This window comes from Pan troglodytes, chromosome 10, assembly GCF_028858775.2.
Source record: "Pan troglodytes isolate AG18354 chromosome 10, NHGRI_mPanTro3-v2.0_pri, whole genome shotgun sequence".
Classification (NCBI taxonomy): Eukaryota; Metazoa; Chordata; class Mammalia; order Primates; family Hominidae; genus Pan; species Pan troglodytes.
Genome location: NC_072408.2, coordinates 8510921 through 8528272, shown reverse-complemented (window position 1 = coordinate 8528272; position 17352 = coordinate 8510921). Strand labels below are relative to the sequence as shown.

Below are 17352 nucleotides of genomic sequence, written 5' to 3'. Positions count from 1 at the left end.
TTTTGCTCGGTGTGTCTTTGCGATTCATCCAACCTGTTGTGTGTATTTGTAGTTCATTTCTATCTACTGCTGAGCAGCATTTCACTGCATGGACATACCAAATTTGTTAATTCATGCACTTGCTGTGGTAGTCAGCCTTCAGGATGGCTTGCAAGGATCTCTGTCTCCAGGTATTCGCATCACTGTGCTGTCCCCTCCTATACTATATAAGGGTTGGTCTGTGTGAACAGAATAAGGCAGAAGTGATGGTATGTCACTTCTGAGGTTCGGTTATGGAAGACACTGCAAATTCCATTTTGGTTGCTCTCTTCCTCTCTCGGGTCACTTCTGGAGAAGCTGGCTCTCGTGTCCTAAGTAACCCTACAGAGGACCCCGGGTCAGAACCACCTGCTAAGCTGCCTGCAGATTCCTGACCCTCAGTCACTGCGTGAGACAATAATTACTACTTTAAGCCACTCAGTTAAGGGTAATTTTTATGCAGTAGTAGATAACTAATAGATTTTGGCATAACTGGGAATGGGGTAACACTGTAACAAAAACTTCAAACGCTGGTGTGGCTTTGGAGCTGGGTAGTGGGCGGAAACTGGAAGACCTGGAAAGATTCTGAGGAGAGACTAGTGCAAACCTCAAGTGCCCTGAATTGGCTGTTCGCTGAAATAGGGGCTTTTAGGAGGCTGCCACTGGATCTTCAAGGGAAGCAAGGAACTTGTTACTGGGATCCTTGATATGCAGTACCAGAACTTTAGCAACAATGTCACCTACAGTTGTGTAGAAAGTGGAGAATGTACTGAATGAACTCAGAGATCTAGCTAAGTAGATTTCCAGTTAAAGTGCTGAAGGTGGGGGCCTGGTTTCTTCTTGCTGCTTATGGTAAAACGTGAGAGGAAAATACACTAGTGTGGCCACCCCAAAGACAGCTTAGCATGGTCCTTTTATGTATTTATGGGAATTTACAAACACAGCATAAATCTAAAATACATATATTTTAAAAATTCCCTATGTGTATTACAGCAACAAACTGAAACTGAAAAATTAGACCAAAATATCACAAAATATATTCCCTAAATTAGTCAATATTTGACCTGCAAGTAGTGTTCTTTGTGATGTACTTCCCTTTGATAGTGTATTTGTCAAAACCATGAAGTCCCTAATGGGAATCATAGGTATAAAATACCCTAACTATGCAATTTATTTCAGGATGTCATCTGAAGGTTCAGATGCAATAATGTAAGTCAACAAGGTACACTCTACCCTCATATTCCTTAAATTTTAAGTCTTAACTTCCTGACTCTGTAAGAAAATTTAGTCCTCTGTTGGTTCAGAAAATAGGACAGAGAAAAGGAAGGGAGGACTGCTGTAGAAAGCAGTTAATACAACTGACTAGACACATGTCTCTCTGGCTGACCATTACAATACAGAATAACGGCAACTTGAAATTCTACATCATGTATGTGGCTTTAAAGGTTGATTCTCCATTATTCTTATTGGCAACAAGTTTCCATCATGGATTTCATGTCTAAGGAAAAGGCTTTAAATCACTAAGTAGACTACAGACAGGTCTATTTTCTTGGCTAGTTAGGAGAATTTTTCGTATAATTTTTTTTTCATAGAACAGAATAAGTCCCAAAAGGTGATTTTCATCTAACTGGGTTCATATTAGATTATTAGTATGTCTTCACAAGATTTTAGCTTCGTTCAAAAACAACTCATGTATACTGCAGAGAGCCGACAATCAGTCTGACATGTAAGAATCAATTATTTACTGTCTCCAACTTGGCGGTCCTAAATATTGCTCCAACGGGGAGCGGTCAGGGCCCTGGGCTAAGAATTTGAAAATCAAATTTGAGCCTTTTTTTAAAAAAGTATCTGACCCCTACATTCTTCAGATCAATGTTAAGCCAGTTCTTCCCAAATTTTAGTAAATGAGAACAAATCACATTTTTCATATACAAAACAATATATTTATATTCTTTACTCAAAACTTTGAGATAGGTAAAGACGACACATTTCAAACCAGTAAAATGATTTGAGTTTGGCTAGAGAAGAATTAATAATAAAACTGCATTTTCTCTCATAAAAGCTGTGATCAAAGAACATGTCCACCAAAACTGAAAGCTGAAACAGATATTTTATTGTTGTCATAACCCTCAGTTCCTAACAAAGAGAGTTTACTGAACCTTCAAAAAGGTATTCACCTTTGTACTATAAACAAGCCTGGGAAATTTTAGTCCAAATAATGATTTATTTGGAAAGTTCCAAGTGGCTAGAGTGATGATAAAGTGTCTTTTCAACCGCAACTTCATAATTAGTACACCATGCTTCTATAATAGACAGTAGCCTTTTCCACGAGGAGGAAAAGATAGATGATATACAGCCATTTAAAGGTGGGCCAATGGCCAGCCCTACATCATGTGAGAAAAAAGGTTAAAGTCAAAATAAGAAAGGCATTAACCTATATACATTTTCTTTTCGCTAACAACAAAGGAGTAAAATAACCCTAAATAAATGAATCGAAAGATAGCAAGTTCATATTATAGGACAAATTGTTTCTGAGTGGGATATGTGGACAGAGCATTGAATCCTGTTATTATGGTAACCAGCATTCTAATAGGGATGGGGAAGTGTGAAAGCATGTACAAATGCGGGTTCACAGATGAGTGAATGTGTGCTAGAATGTCTGCTAGATTGCAGAAACGGCCAATTCAAAGCTTAGGCTGGTTTTCCCAACCTAATCAGTGAATGTCAAAGTACTCAGCTTTACCGATGAAACAACAAGTAAGAGCAAAGGTATCATAGGCAGTGCCACAAGAGAGACTGAAAACTGTTCACTAGAGAGTGGACGGAAGTTAATAAAAGACAGTTACTCAAAATATTATTCACTTGATTCAGGTATTTTTTCATACCACACCTACTGAAAGTACTTGGGGCAACGGTGAAATACTCTTCCCATCAAGAACTTAGTGATTAGGGAAATAAAGCGGTCTTGGGAGGATTAAGCAAGTAAAATACACATAACACAGTAGAAAACTACTGTATGAAAATGCTTGACTGAAGAATATGGGATCATTCTCAAGACCAACGGGATCACCTGATGTCATCTCATCTCAAGGAAGTAGTGCTGGGACGACGGGAGAAAGACCGCGTGTACCGAAAGGTGATGCTCAGCCTGGAACAGTGAAAAGGGAAACAAATCACACCGTTTCTTTTTTGTTTCTGGTTCTTTACGGATGGAGAGGGGAAGGGCTGGAGTATAAATAGATCCCCTTTTCTGTGTCTCAGGGAACAAATGAGTATCATAAAAACATAAAATAGTATTGTTTGTATTATTCTAATTCTAATACAATCTGATTACCAACCATCTGGAATCTTCACAAAAGATGGTGACAGTGAGAAGAGAATCAGTTCTAATTCTAGCTCCACCGCTTAGTCTTCTTCATGGAAATTTAGCCAGTTTTAACCTTTTTGGGTCTGAAGCGCTTCCCCAAATAATGAAGACACTCTCCAGAGCTGTGGGGAAGACCCGGTGATGTAAAGCCCCTATGCCCTGCGCACGACAGTCAAGTGGCACGTGGTGGCCATTATTGTCACTGCTCTATTTTCACAGAATTCTGAAAAGTTATACTACTCGGGGATACCCAGAACGGGAGGTAACATGTGGAAAATCACAGAACTCGAAGGCGAGTGAGATGGGATGTAGCTTGGGAGTTGACATTTTCCTAATGTTGAGGACTTCAGCCAGACGGGCATTTAAATGTTCTTCAATGACGAAAATGTAAGATTTAAGAAAGACATATTAGAATTTAGAATTATTTTTTAAAAATTCTATATGAGAGTCATATCATTAAAAAGAACAGGTGGAAAAAAGAAAGGATAAAAAGTACCTCTACCTCTTTTTCCTAACTGCCCTGAGAAATACGTTCTTCCTCAGAGGAGTGGAACGCCATGTGCTGGTTGTGTAATTCTGAACACTGTGTGAGTCTGCACATTTAAATAAAGTGGCTAGAGACAACCAAGAAGTAGAGCCAGGCCAGGCGCAGTGGCTCACGCCTGTAATCCCAGCACTTTGGGAGGCAAACACAGGTGGATCACGAGGTCTGGAGTTCAAGATCAGCCTGGCCAAGCTGGTGAAACCCCGTCTCTACTAAAAATACAAAAAATTAGCCAGGCATGGTGGCGGGCACCCATAATCCCAGCTACTCGGGAGGCTGAGGCAGAGAATTGCTTCAACCTAGGAGGTGGAGGTTGCAGTGAGCCGAGATCGCACCACTGCACTCCAGCCTGGGGAACAGAGCAAAACTCCACCTCAAAAAAAAAAAAAAAAAAAGGAACAAGAGCCATGCTTACTGAGACTACCCCTCCCTCAACGTACTGTGTGTAACCTATGGCACAGTTCTGACCACGAACAGGGCTATCAGTGACAGGGAATGGAAGGGGGGACTCTAAGCGCTTCAGGTGTGCTATCTTATTGAATTTCACACCAACTCTGTGAGGTAAATCTGAAGTGAATGGGTAAATAAGTTACATAATGTTTGGATGACCTGCTAAAGCTGTCAGCAGAAAAAGGTGGCAAGGCCAGGACTACCTTCTATAGAACGTGATACGATTTGGCTCTGCGTCCCCACCCAAATCTCACCTCGAATTGTAATCCCCATGTGTCAGGGGAGGGGCCTGGTGGGAGGTGATTGGATCATGGGGGCAGACCTCCCCTTTGCTGTTAAGACAGTGAGTTCTCACAAGATCTGATGGTTGAAAAGTGTGTGGCAGTTCCTCGCTTGATCGCTCGCTCTCCTGCCACCATGTAAGATGTGCCTTGCTTCCCCTTCACCTTCCGCCATGATTGTAAGTTTCCCGAGGCCTCCCCAGCCCTGTGGATCTGTGAGTCAGCTAAACCTCTTGTCTTTACATTATCCAGTCTCAGGTAGTACTTTACAGCAGTGTGGAAGCGGATTGACACAGAATGTCTGCCAGATGACTACAACAACCAGGGTTTGATGCATTAGCCTGTGAGTTCCTTTAAGACGAGCACTGTGCTTTTGTATCCCTCACGCCTACAAAACACTGGAATCAAAGAATATACGCCTACAAAACACTGGAATCAAAGAATATATGGTGTGACAATTAATTCTAATGCACAGGATTACAAAATTGTAGTTGTAAATGAGATTATCCAGATTCAAACCAAATCTGTTTAAGTTTGTAGCCTTTACTTTTATACTGTTATAGTTGACTCTTAAAAACAGAAAAAAAAAAAAAAAAAAAATCCCAGCCTGTCCTGAAAAGCCCAGCCTGCCTATAACACATCTGTGTAGAGCACACAGGGGCAGAGCCAGATTTCACACCAGCAACCAACACAATATGGAGGTTGTAAAATTCTGGAGGTGAAAAGAAGAAAATAATGCTGAGAGAAAGGCCACCTTGTGACAACTGCTGTGACTAAACAGATTGTATTAATGCTTTCCAGGGTTCTATCGGAGTTTACATTAAATCTCGTGCGGGGGCCTGACAATCACAGTGGGGCTTCGTCATGACTTAAGGTCTGAACACACTGGCTGGCACCCACCACAGAACATCTGGAGTTTGTTAGACAGCCTTAGTTTATTTTTTTCACTGGCCCTGGCCCCTTCCTCTGATGCAGCCTCTCCAAGTGCTGCTTTGCCATGAATGAGTCAAGGAGACAAGTTACTCTGTAGGGGGTGGGGGGGCGGTGGTTAGAGGGGATAAGTAAATTGGGACCATATTAGAAGGTGACCCCCAAATCTATATATCCCTCATTGCTTCACCTCTTTCTGACAATAGGATCACATGTGAACGCCAAGAGCCTATCAGGCAGTGGCAGCTCCATTTGCTGGAAAGCCTGGTCAATGCTGACTGCTTCCCTGTTAGGAAATAGCCTTTAGACTGAGGCACATTCCAGCAATTCATGGACTAGAAGCTTTAAATTAAAACAACATTGATGCCATATCCTCTTTCCAAAAGGCCTCTCCCTTGTCCAAAAGTTAGTACACACTCTTGGAGGAATTAAAGAATCAAATGCCTTTGGCAAGACTCCTTCCTTCTTGCTCACAGCATCCAGATACGCTTTGAAAGGGCAGGAATGTAAAAGGGAGGCAGGAGATGACTGTAGGAAGGACTCCTGAGAACTGTTATTATTTTTCTCTTCATACAGGACACATCGCTACAGAAAATTCAAGGCATGTGGTTTGATATAAAGACACTGAGAATTGTTTAGCTACTTCCTTCTAAGGTTATAAGCTCAGAGATTAATTAATTTCCTTTTCTTTTTTTTCTTTTCTTCTTTTTCTTTTGAGACGGACTCTCGTCTTCTTGTCAGGCTAGAGTGCTGTGGCGTGATCTCGGCTCACTGCAACCTCCACCTCCTGGATTCAAGTGATTCTCCTGCCTCAGCCTCCCAAGTATCTGGGACTACAGACGTGCACCACCACATCCAGCTAATTTTTGTATTTTTAGTGGAGACGGGGTTTCACCATGTTGGCCAGGATGGTCTCGATTTCCTGACCTCATGATCCACCCGCCTTGGCCTCCCAAAGTGCTGGGATTACAGGCGTGAGCCACCGTGCCCGGCCAATTTCCTTAATTTTCACATAATGAAAACATATGTTCTTCGGAGGCCATTTACAGTGGTAAATGAGGTATGGTATTCTGGTCTGCTAGATATTCAATTCTATTTGGTGTCTTAAGTGAAGAGATCAAGAACTGCTTAAATCATAGGCCTATGTATTCAAGCCTAACTACTTAAGATAACTGATATTGCTGAATATATAAACTCACACAGCAGTGAACTCCCTTCTCCAATAATATCCTCCAATTTGCTATTATCAGCTTCGATGAGCCACATTTCAGTTTTCAACTACTGGACGGATGTCTTTCATAATAAGCACATTCTTCCTATCTTACATAACAGGTAGTCAGAATATTAGATGATGTCCTCTTCTGGCTAAAAAGTATTTTAGGACCCTGGAAAAGTTTTATTTCACTTGTCAATAAGCAATGGGTTACTTTTTGCTGGTCAACTATCCATCCTGCAGAAAAAAGACATCTTTTGGTATTTTCTCAGCAAAGTGTGCAACATAAATACATATAAAGACTATTTCTAAGCAGTTTTAATTTGATCCACAGAGAAAATAACTTTGTTGTTTAAATATTGATTCTTGTTAACATAAACATTATGCCAAAATACCATCAATTGATGACTGACCTCCAAAAATAGAAGAAAATAAATTTCTTTACTTGAAAAGCTCTTTCTCGGTCTCATTACTTGAGGGCGAAGAGCACACCTGGGCAGCCAAAATGTACAGACAACGTGACTGGGAATGCAGGAGACAGCCACGGAGGCTGGGACGCGGATGCTGCGCCCAGCCAGGAGCACTCAACGAGGAGCACTGCCGTTCAAGCAGGGCTCCGACGTAAACATCCAGCACTCTCGTTATCTTCCAAGGAAAATGTTTTTCCCCATTTCTTTATTGTGGTAAAATATGTCTAACATAAAAGTTACCATTTTAACGATTTTTAAGTTGATGGTTTTGTGTATTAGGTACATTCATACTGTTGTGCAACCATCATCAAAGGGGAAACTTTTAGCTTTTATTTTCACAAACAAAAGGTGTTACATGAATATTAAGCATTAAATTTTGAGAGCATTTAGGCTGGAAAAGAAAAGGGCCAACCTTTGTTCTTATCTTCAGAGCTTACCCAATCCTGAATAACTGGAAATCTTTTCATGAAAATATCCTTAGTGGCTGCTGTCATAGAAATCTTGCTGGATGTTTAAAAAAAAAAAGCCTTTTCATGTCAAATGGGCTAATTTCAATAATTTCTACAATCCATTGTACAAAGTTAAAAAACATTCTCATAGAAGACCTGTGACATTGTCCAAAACAGCCCTCTTACCACGAATGCTCTGCATTTCCTAGACACAGATTTGCGGAGATAAAAAGTCTCTAATGATGAAAACTAACTAGCTCCAATGATCAGATGTCTAATATGAAACATGAGACCTTAAAGTACAAGCTGGCAAAGACCTGTGTGGAGAATGGTGTGAAAGCTGGCCCCACTGACCCTCCTGCTGGCATTTAATAATACCTGCTGCTTAAGCTGCTGTACCAGACGATCCTTCTCCCGCTTCAGGGCAGCCACTTCCTCTTGGGTCTTCTTCTTAGAGGACGAAAGCTCCAAGAGAGCTATATTGGCGTCTTTTTCACTAATGGCAGCCAGAAGAGCTTCTTGCCTGCAAAAGAAAGCAAACGCCAACAGCGCCATTCACCCCTTCCAACAATTCTTTGGAGTTACTATTATCAGTACCCCCATTTTGAGGGTAATAAAACCAAGAAAGCAAACGCCAACAGCGCCATTCACCCCTTCCAACAATTCTCTGGAGTTACTATTACCAGTACCCCCATTTTGAGGGTAATAAAACCAAGAAAGCAAATGCCAACAGCGCCATTCACCCCTTCCAACAATTCTCTGGAGTTACTATTATCAGTACCCCCATTTTGAGGGTAATAAAACCAAGAAAGCAAACGCCAACAGCGCCATTCACCCCTTCCAACAATTCTTTGGAGTTACTATTATCAGTACCCCCATTTTGAGGGTAATAAAACCAAGAAAGCAAACGCCAACAGCGCCATTCACCCCTTCCAACAATTCTCTGGAGTTACTATTATCAGTACCCCCATTTTGAGGGTAATAAAACCAAGAAAGCAAACGCCAACAGCGTCATTCACCCCTTCCAACAATTCTCTGGAGTTACTATTATCAGTACCCCCATTTTGAGGGTAATAAAACCAAGAAAGCAAACGCCAACAGCGCCATTCACCCCTTCCAACAATTCTTTGGAGTTACTATTATCAGTACCCCCATTTTGAGGGTAATAAAACCAAGAAAGCAAACGCCAACAGCGCCATTCACCCCTTCCAACAATTCTTTGGAGTTACTATTATCAGTACCCCCATTTTGAGGGTAATAAAACCAAGAAAGCAAACGCCAACAGCGCCATTCACCCCTTCCAACAATTCTTTGGAGTTACTATTATCAGTACCCCCATTTTGAGGGTAATAAAACCAAGAAAGCAAACGCCAACAGCGCCATTCACCCCTTCCAACAATTCTTTGGAGTTACTATTATCAGTACCCCCATTTTGAGGGTAATAAAACCAAGAAAGCAAACGCCAACAGCGCCATTCACCCTTCCAACAATTCTTTGGAGTTACTATTATCAGTACCCCCATTTTGAGGGTAATAAAACCAAGAAAGCAAACGCCAACAGCGCCATTCACCCCTTCCAACAATTCTTTGGAGTTACTATTATCAGTACCCCCATTTTGAGGGTAATAAAACCAAGAAAGCAAACGCCAACAGCGTCATTCACCCCTTCCAACAATTCTTTGGAGTTACTATTATCAGTACCCCCATTTTGAGGGTAATAAAACCAAGAAAGCAAACGCCAACAGCACCATTCACCCCTTCCAACAATTCTTTGGAGTTACTATTATCAGTACCCCCATTTTGAGGGTAATAAAACCAAGAAAGCAAACGCCAACAGCGCCATTCACCCCTTCCAACAATTCTTTGGAGTTACTATTATCAGTACCCCCATTTTGAGGGTAATAAAACCAAGAAAGCAAACGCCAACAGCGCCATTCACCCCTTCCAACAATTCTTTGGAGTTACTATTATCAGTACCCCCATTTTGAGGGTAATAAAACCAAGAAAGCAAACGCCAACAGCGTCATTCACCCCTTCCAACAATTCTTTGGAGTTACTATTATCAGTACCCCCATTTTGAGGGTAATAAAACCAAGACTTTCCGAGTTTACATAGCTTGCCCAAGTTCACACCTGGAGTAAATGGTACAGCCAGGAATCCCATTTAGGCGAATGTGACTCTAAATTGTCTTTATCATGTTGTTATATTGCTATCTTAATAAGTTCCCCTATATTAGGCTAGGTGAAATAAGCCAGTCACAGAAGGACAAATACTGCACGATTCCATTTACATGAGGGATCTAAAACAGTCAAACTCACGCAAACAGACAGTAGAATGGTGGTTGCAAGGGAGAGGAGAGAGGGGGAAATGGGGAGTTCCCATCAGTGGGCATAAAGCCTAAGTTACGTAAGATGAGTAAGTTCTGGAGATCTGCTGTATGACATTCTCTCTACAATTAACGATACTACATTGTACACTTAAGTGATTAAGAGGGTAGATCCCGTGTTGTCTTCTTACTACAATAAAATAAAGTTTAAAAAATATTCAGGCCAGGCGTGGTGGCTCGCGCCTGTAATCCCAGCACTTTGGGAGGCTTAGGTGGGTGGATCACTTGAGGCCAGGAATTTGAGACCAGCCTGGGCAACATGGCAAAACCCCACAAAAATTAGCTGGGTGCGGTGGCACACGCTTCTGGTCCCAGCTACTCACTACTCGGGAGACTAAGGTAGGAGGATCTCTTGAGCCTGGGAGGTGGGGTTGCAGTGAGCTGAGATGGTGCCACTGCACTCCAGCATGGGTGACAAAGTGAGACCCTATCGCAAAAAGAATAAATAAAAATTGTTAACCTTTTAAAAAAAAACTATATTAGTAAGAACTTAGTATTTCATTTTATATTTTAAAAAGAGTTCCTATAGTTGTAGTTGAATTTGAAAAGTAAACAGTTACTTTAAGAATAATCCTGTAACTTACATACTTTATCCATTTAATTTATTCCTTTGATAATTATTCTGTAGCTTCCAGATGAACTGAGGCATTACTGACACTGAAGACATTTTCATGCATACAGTGTACAACAAACTGCAAACTTTAATGAGGTGGATATAGAAACACAGCCATCTATTCCTGGTGCATTATGAACATCAATCATTCTTTTCATCTCATCAATGCAAATAAGTTTGCAGTTGTGGCTTTACTGGCAATGATCTGCACACTTTGAAACAGTAATTTAAACTTTACAGATTCCTTGTGGTTTAGCTAATAATTACTTTATGGTTTGTGTCCAAAGGAAAAAAAGGTGGATTTAGTGGGGAAGCTGATGTAAGAAATTTACAAAATAATCACAATGGCGTTGGTGAACAATTAGTTTCATAATCCAAAATGCATTTCTCAGTAGCTCATCTTTTATGAAAGAAGACATATTTGATTTATAGGAACTATATAAGTGGCCTGAGCTTTTGACCTGAGGAAATGCTGAATCTGAGAATGCATTGCCCAAGTTTAACCTTGCTTCTGTCTTTTGTTAAGATAATTGAGCTTCAACAGCAGTCATATGGAAGAGTTTTAGTTTAGCCACAGACTGGAAGACTATCTGTCTACTGAATATTCTAATGGATATTCTTTATTCTGGATGCGTAGGTCTACTCAACTCTGAAAGCAATACTAACAAATAGAAGATGTGTACTCGGTTTACATCATGGAAATAAAGATTTGTTTCACTAGTTTTGCTGCTGGAAGAGAGAAGATTCTCATCGCACTGTCCCCACACTACGTAATTCTAAGAAATGGCAGGCAACTTATACCACGAGGATCCAGTCAACACTAAAGGGATAATGACAGTCTAAATATATCCACTGACCACTTGAAAAAAATATGTTAAGTGGTGAAATGAGCTTAAAGGTGAAAGAGTTCAAGAAGGTCTAACTATGCAGTTTCCTGTTGACTGCGGTCATCTGTTCCCTTTCGGGAAGCTCAAAGACTGACCAAGCTGGAAGAGGCAGCATGCTTTCCCAATAAGGGTGCTACATTTCTGTGCACCAATAGTCAGAATCACACATTTAGTAGCAGGCAAGCAGCAGCAGGTGAATGACAGATAAATTACTCTATCTAATTAGATTGAAATACCAGCACCTTTGCTGAATGCAAAATACAAAGGTGATCGGACTTGAGGCCTATTTTGTGCTTAAGGAAAATATTGTAATATGACATAGTAAAAATGATTCCATATTGTTGAAGCTTCTTGACTCAATTCCAAACTCTTTCATAAATGGTATGCTTGGACAGCTAGTGTGGTACAGTTCATCTCTGGGGTAAAATGTCAAATTTGCAAATCACAATATGAAATAACAGATGACAATTTAGATTTCTAATTTCAAAGTTTTGAGGAATGTGTGATTGGAGTCTGAGCCATTGGAATAGCGTCTTTTTAATAAGATATATAATTTGAAGTATTTTTTATGCAATTCAAATAGAGATTTTATTTCATTGATGCTATTTTTTTTTACTAAGCAATGATAATATGCTATGGACTATACAGAATCAAACTTTCTCTCCTATGACCATGGCTCTCATCCTCTAAAAATCCCCTAACAGATCATCATGTCTTTCTGCTTTCCATTTACAACGTATACTCCTGACACTGATTTCTACATGTATAGGTGCCTAAGAAGGGCAATTCATAGTCAAGAGAATAAAATGTTTTGATTATATATTGCACATATAATCATATGAATTCTGAGTAATGTCTATCTTTGATAGGTGTACTAGCTTTTAGGTTTTTCTTTTATTTTCCAAAAGGGACAAAGACAGTATTGTTCTCTTGGTTACAATTCCGGTAAATCTGAAGTGGATGGTACGAGGGAGAACAAGCTCTTGAAAAAAATCTGGAGGATATTAGGGAAGAATGTGGAAGTGAGTAGACAGTGACGCAAAGACTTTTAGGGAATACGAAAATTGCTGTTCCTCTAATCCATGTCGTAGAAAGGACCATATGGTATAGTCGGACTTACCTGATTAAGTTTTACATGGCACACTTGAGAGTGTCTAAACTCAGAAATGTTGTTAAAAACACTCAGCTTTTCAGAGGGAATGGAATTCACAGTGGGAAAAAAAAGCAAATTGAAAAAGAATTTTATTTTAATAGCTGTCTACTCAATATAATTGCTTCTTTGAAAAAAAGTATTTTCTGATAAAAGTAGTACACAGTCATTGAAGAAAAACTGAAAGATACAGAAAAGTATAAAGAAAATAAAAATTACCAGAAGTAATTCTTTTTTATAACTTCTTTTAATCTGAGTCAATGGTTTGAGATCACCTATTCTAATACTGATATAAATATTTTAAAGAAATTGAACCTCAAAGGAATTAATCATCGACTTTAAGAGCTTTACTAACTAAAGGCTATCCACAGAAAGGGGAGACTTGCTAGTGTAGCACATTCTGACTTCATTCCCATGAGTCCCTAGGGAGTAATACAAGCACATAAAATGTGAACGGTAATATATATATGCCACAAGCCCAGGGCAAAATAAGAACTGCAATGCTTTTCCTGTCAAATTACTCTCCTTGTTCTGTTCCCTTCTTTTCCAGAGTTAAAAAAAAAAAAAAAAAGGAAAATGTGGACACGAAACCTTTCAAAGTGATTAGTAATCCCCCCCCCCACATGACCAACATGCACATTATTAGCATAATGAGTAAGTAGCAGCAGAAATCCAACTTTAAGTCATTACAGTAGTCTATTCACTCTATCCCTGGTGCTTTAAACTACCAGGCCAGTTGAACCTGCCCTTTGACCTGCAAATTCTAATAGAATCAAGATGTCTCTAAAAGGGCTCTGCTGCGGCATCTGTGCTTCAGGAAATAGTAAGACCACCCCCTCTATCCCCTTCCCCCATCTGGGCAGATTTCAGAAACTGGAGGCAAACATCAAAGGCAAATGGAGCTCAAGATGCTTTTGAATAACATTCCTGAATCCTTGAGAACGCCACAACATTAGACTTCTATTGCTAGTAAATAAGAGACCGTAATTAGCGTTGGGATATGGTGGTTAAAAATCTGAATGAGTCCTAAGTATGTGTGTGTGTGTAACAGAAATGCAAGACAAAAAGAGGAGTATGAATGAAGGGATGTTACCAAGGTTTATTATTCGCTCCTCCTCCAACCGAGTATGTCAAATTGAATGACTGTGTAATCATGTTCTATACATTCTATCATACTGAAAACATCTGGAAAAATACCAGATTAAAACTAGAACAAGATAAGTAGCTTTGGGCATTTTAATGTCATGGACATGTAGGAATAGTTTAATTTACTCTAATTTTAAGATAAATCTGAAATCTAGATTAACTTACCGATGGACTAAATAAACCTTCGATTCTGCTACCTTCCTAGTTATTTAACCAATTAACTATCCAGAGTGAGTAGTAAACTACCAATATATCTCTTCTACTCTTCTATCTCTTTTCCTGAAGAAATCCTCTAATGACTAGATTCTTCAACTTCCCTTGCAGAGGTTTCAGAGACTATGGTAGATACACTACTTAAATAAACTCTGTGAAAACCATAGTCCATGGGAGAGCCTCTGTGGGTGGACCTCACTGAAATACCTGCCCTCGCAAACTTTGGTCCCTGTACATCTTACGTCCTCTGCAGGTCATGTTTATTTAGGTACCCAGAAATATCTCTTTAATGTAAAATGTCAACACTAACATTTTACATGTTAGTAACATAACAAATTACCCTTTTAATGTTAATAGAGCCATCATATTCCTGGACCCACAGGCTGACAACATTTAGTTTTTAATGTACCCACTGTTTTGTCTGTGCATGTCACTCCCACCCTTTTATCTTGGGCCTGCATTATTCTTAAAGCCTCTTCTCTGATTTCTCCATCATTCTATACTGTCCTACTTTTCCAAGGTCATCGTCATTAGGTCTCTTGCCATAGCAAATATTTTTGCCTAATATTCAGGATCACCTACAATTTTTTAACCCATTTCTTCCTTACTGTCTTCCAACGACTCTCTGTCATAGAGCTGCTATGTGTTTTCACTTAGGTTTATGTTATGTCCTCTGCCTGAAATGCCTGTAGCTTTCTCTCCTTCAAAATCTGGCTGCTCACTTAACTGCTAATTTCTCTCCATTCAGCATCTCCTTTCAGCACTTACACAGTTTGGATGATATTAACAGGCATTTGCTCTGTAAATGTTTTTTGATTCTTCTACATGGGTAGGGTCTGTTTCTCTGATTATAGTATGTTTATGATTTACCTCTTCAAAATTGATTAATGTTTCTGGTTTATTGGTCTGTTTATTAGCTCATTAACTTTTATCTTTTAGGTTTTTTTTAGTTGTGATAAAACACACATAAAATTTACCATAATCATTTATAAATGAACAGTTCAGTAAAGTACATTTACATTGCTGTGCGACCAACCTCCAGAACTCTCTTCATCTCACAAAGGTGAAACTATACCAATAACAGTAACTCCTCTTTTCCCCTCCCCCAGCCTCTGGCAGTCATCATTGACTTTCTATCTCTATGAATGTGACTTCTGTAGGTGCCTCACATAAGTGAAATCAAACAGTATTTGTCTTTTTGTGACTGGCTTATTTCACTTAACATGATGTTTTCAAGGTTCATCCATGTAGCATGTGGCTGAATCTCCTTTTTCAAGGCTGAGTAATATTCCACCACACGCACATACCACATTTTGTTTATCCATTTATCCAACATGGACACTTGGGTTGTGTCTATCTTTCAGGTATTATGCTGCTATTTTTACATTTTAAAAAATGTCTTCCTTCGAGAGTCTTGGTTCCTAAACTTGAAAACTAAAAGCTTTCAAGTATTGTTCATGTTCTGCATTGCATTAGCCTAAACTGCTTAAGCTTTCTTGTTTTATTTTATTTAGGGCTGCAGTTACTCTATATACTCTATACTCAATACGCTGATATACTTTGCTAGTCTTCAATGTTTGCCCAAAGCCTGTGCTTAGGAATAGTTGGAATACAAAATCCACAAAGACAGGATCTTTGTCTGTTTTATTCTGTAATGAATTCCAAATGCTAAGAATAGTTCCCAGCACAGAGTAGGCTCATAATGAATGTATCTTGAACCAACTGCATCTCTGATTCTGACTTCACTTCTATCTGTTGTGGTGGTTCCCCCGCTGTTCAGTGTTTTCACCTATTCTGAAGCTGTATTTCACTGCACTTTTAAGGCATTTTTTTTTCCAGGCCAGTAGCGTCTAGGCAAGTGAGCAGAGCGCGTAAGGAAGATAAACATAAACCACAACTAGAAAGAAACCATGAGCTTTGGGCAACTTACGTTTCATTTAAAGAAAGAAAGAGTTGTGTTTTTCTCTAACTGAACACCTAGGTTCACTAGGTTCAATTCTATATGTCATAATTTGAGAAGGGGTGCACAAGTAGAAGGTATCAAAGGAAGATGACATAGTGGGATTATGTAAGGCTATGTTAATCTAAAAAGATTTACTAACATAGCACAATCATTTCTACCAAAATTTTTAAGGTAGGTTTTGCAAAAACAGAACATTGAATCTGTGTTTGTCCAGAGGGCACAATTGTTACTAAAGCAGGGGAAGTCACAAAAGAGAGAGATTTTGGTTTATAAAAGGAACATCTAGTGTATTAATATTTGTTAGTAAGTAGAGTTGGAAAGCTAAAAAATTATAGATCTTCCCATGACTAGGTGTTTAAAGAGATTATTGGAGATATTGTGTAAGTAATTTTGTTTTCAGTGGTGAGACTGTCCTTTTCAACTCTAAGATTTTAATATAACTAATGAGATGAAACAATAAATGCTAAGTGCCAAATATACTGTATGGGCAGTAAATGCTGAAGTAGTACAGCAGAGAGAAATCACCTCAGGCTAAGGACGTGGGAACTGACATGGGCCCTATTTTGACAGAGAAATATGAAAGACAGAGTGGCAAGTGTGAAAGCACCAGTCACATGTGAGGACACATCGTAGAACTGGATTAGAGAGTGTCTACAGGGACAGGAAATGGCAGAGAAGCTGAAGAGGCAGCTCTAAATCAGAGTAGAGATGGTCTGGAATGGTGGCCTAAGGAATAAACAGAATGTGAAATCCTTGAGGGTTCTAACCAGAACCCAGCAGGCAGAGGGTACACAAAAATGCTGAATGAGAAGTGATTTGATTTTGTACGTAATATAGAAATACCAAAAGTTTTAGAGAAGTAAAGCAAGGTCTTATAAAGACTGAGTTGAAGGTAATGAGGAGAGATTAGAAGATTCTGCAAGGGGAAAGGCCAGGATGCTACTGCTAGAGATGTGTTAGAAGTAAAAACCTTATATTACAAAAACAGTTCCTAAAGAATGAAGAATAAAACGCTGCTGTCTGACTCTTGGATTCAAGAATTGCAGGTAGAACTCTAAATGAAAGACTAAATGCTAGTCAATGAATATGCAACACAAAATAACTATCACATTTATGCTTAAATGCTACAAAGAAACTTTCAAAGGTCACCAAATACAGACTATTTCAGGGCATAGTTCCAACAGTGCACGCTGGGGTCCTGCCTAGCACAGCCCTCCTGCAGCACAATGGCAAGTCCTGTGCAAAGCACAATGTCCAAGATTTCTCATTTGCT

At 39.5% G+C, this 17352-nt stretch overlaps 1 protein-coding gene across 46 annotated transcripts in view; it reads right to left on the bottom strand.

Moving 5' to 3' along the window:
* ERC1 (ELKS/RAB6-interacting/CAST family member 1) overlaps positions 1 to 17352 on the bottom strand; it is a 536900-nt gene that overhangs the window by 117041 nt on the left and 402507 nt on the right. For 35 of the 46 annotated variants that reach the window (XR_010148221.1, XR_010148220.1, XM_054663959.2 and 32 more), the window contains one exon: positions 8101 to 8245. The exons of 1 other annotated variant lie outside the window; for it this stretch is intronic. Coding sequence is in view for 43 of the 45 variants with exons in the window: in XM_054663959.2 (XP_054519934.1) it covers positions 8101 to 8245 (145 nt within the window). In the remaining 2 variants the exon portion in view is untranslated. Of the gene's footprint in view, positions 1 to 2109; positions 3167 to 8100; positions 8246 to 17352 lie in introns of those variants that run through there. 10 more of the 46 variants (XM_063786216.1, XM_063786220.1, XM_063786215.1 and 7 more) reach the window with 3 other exon arrangements.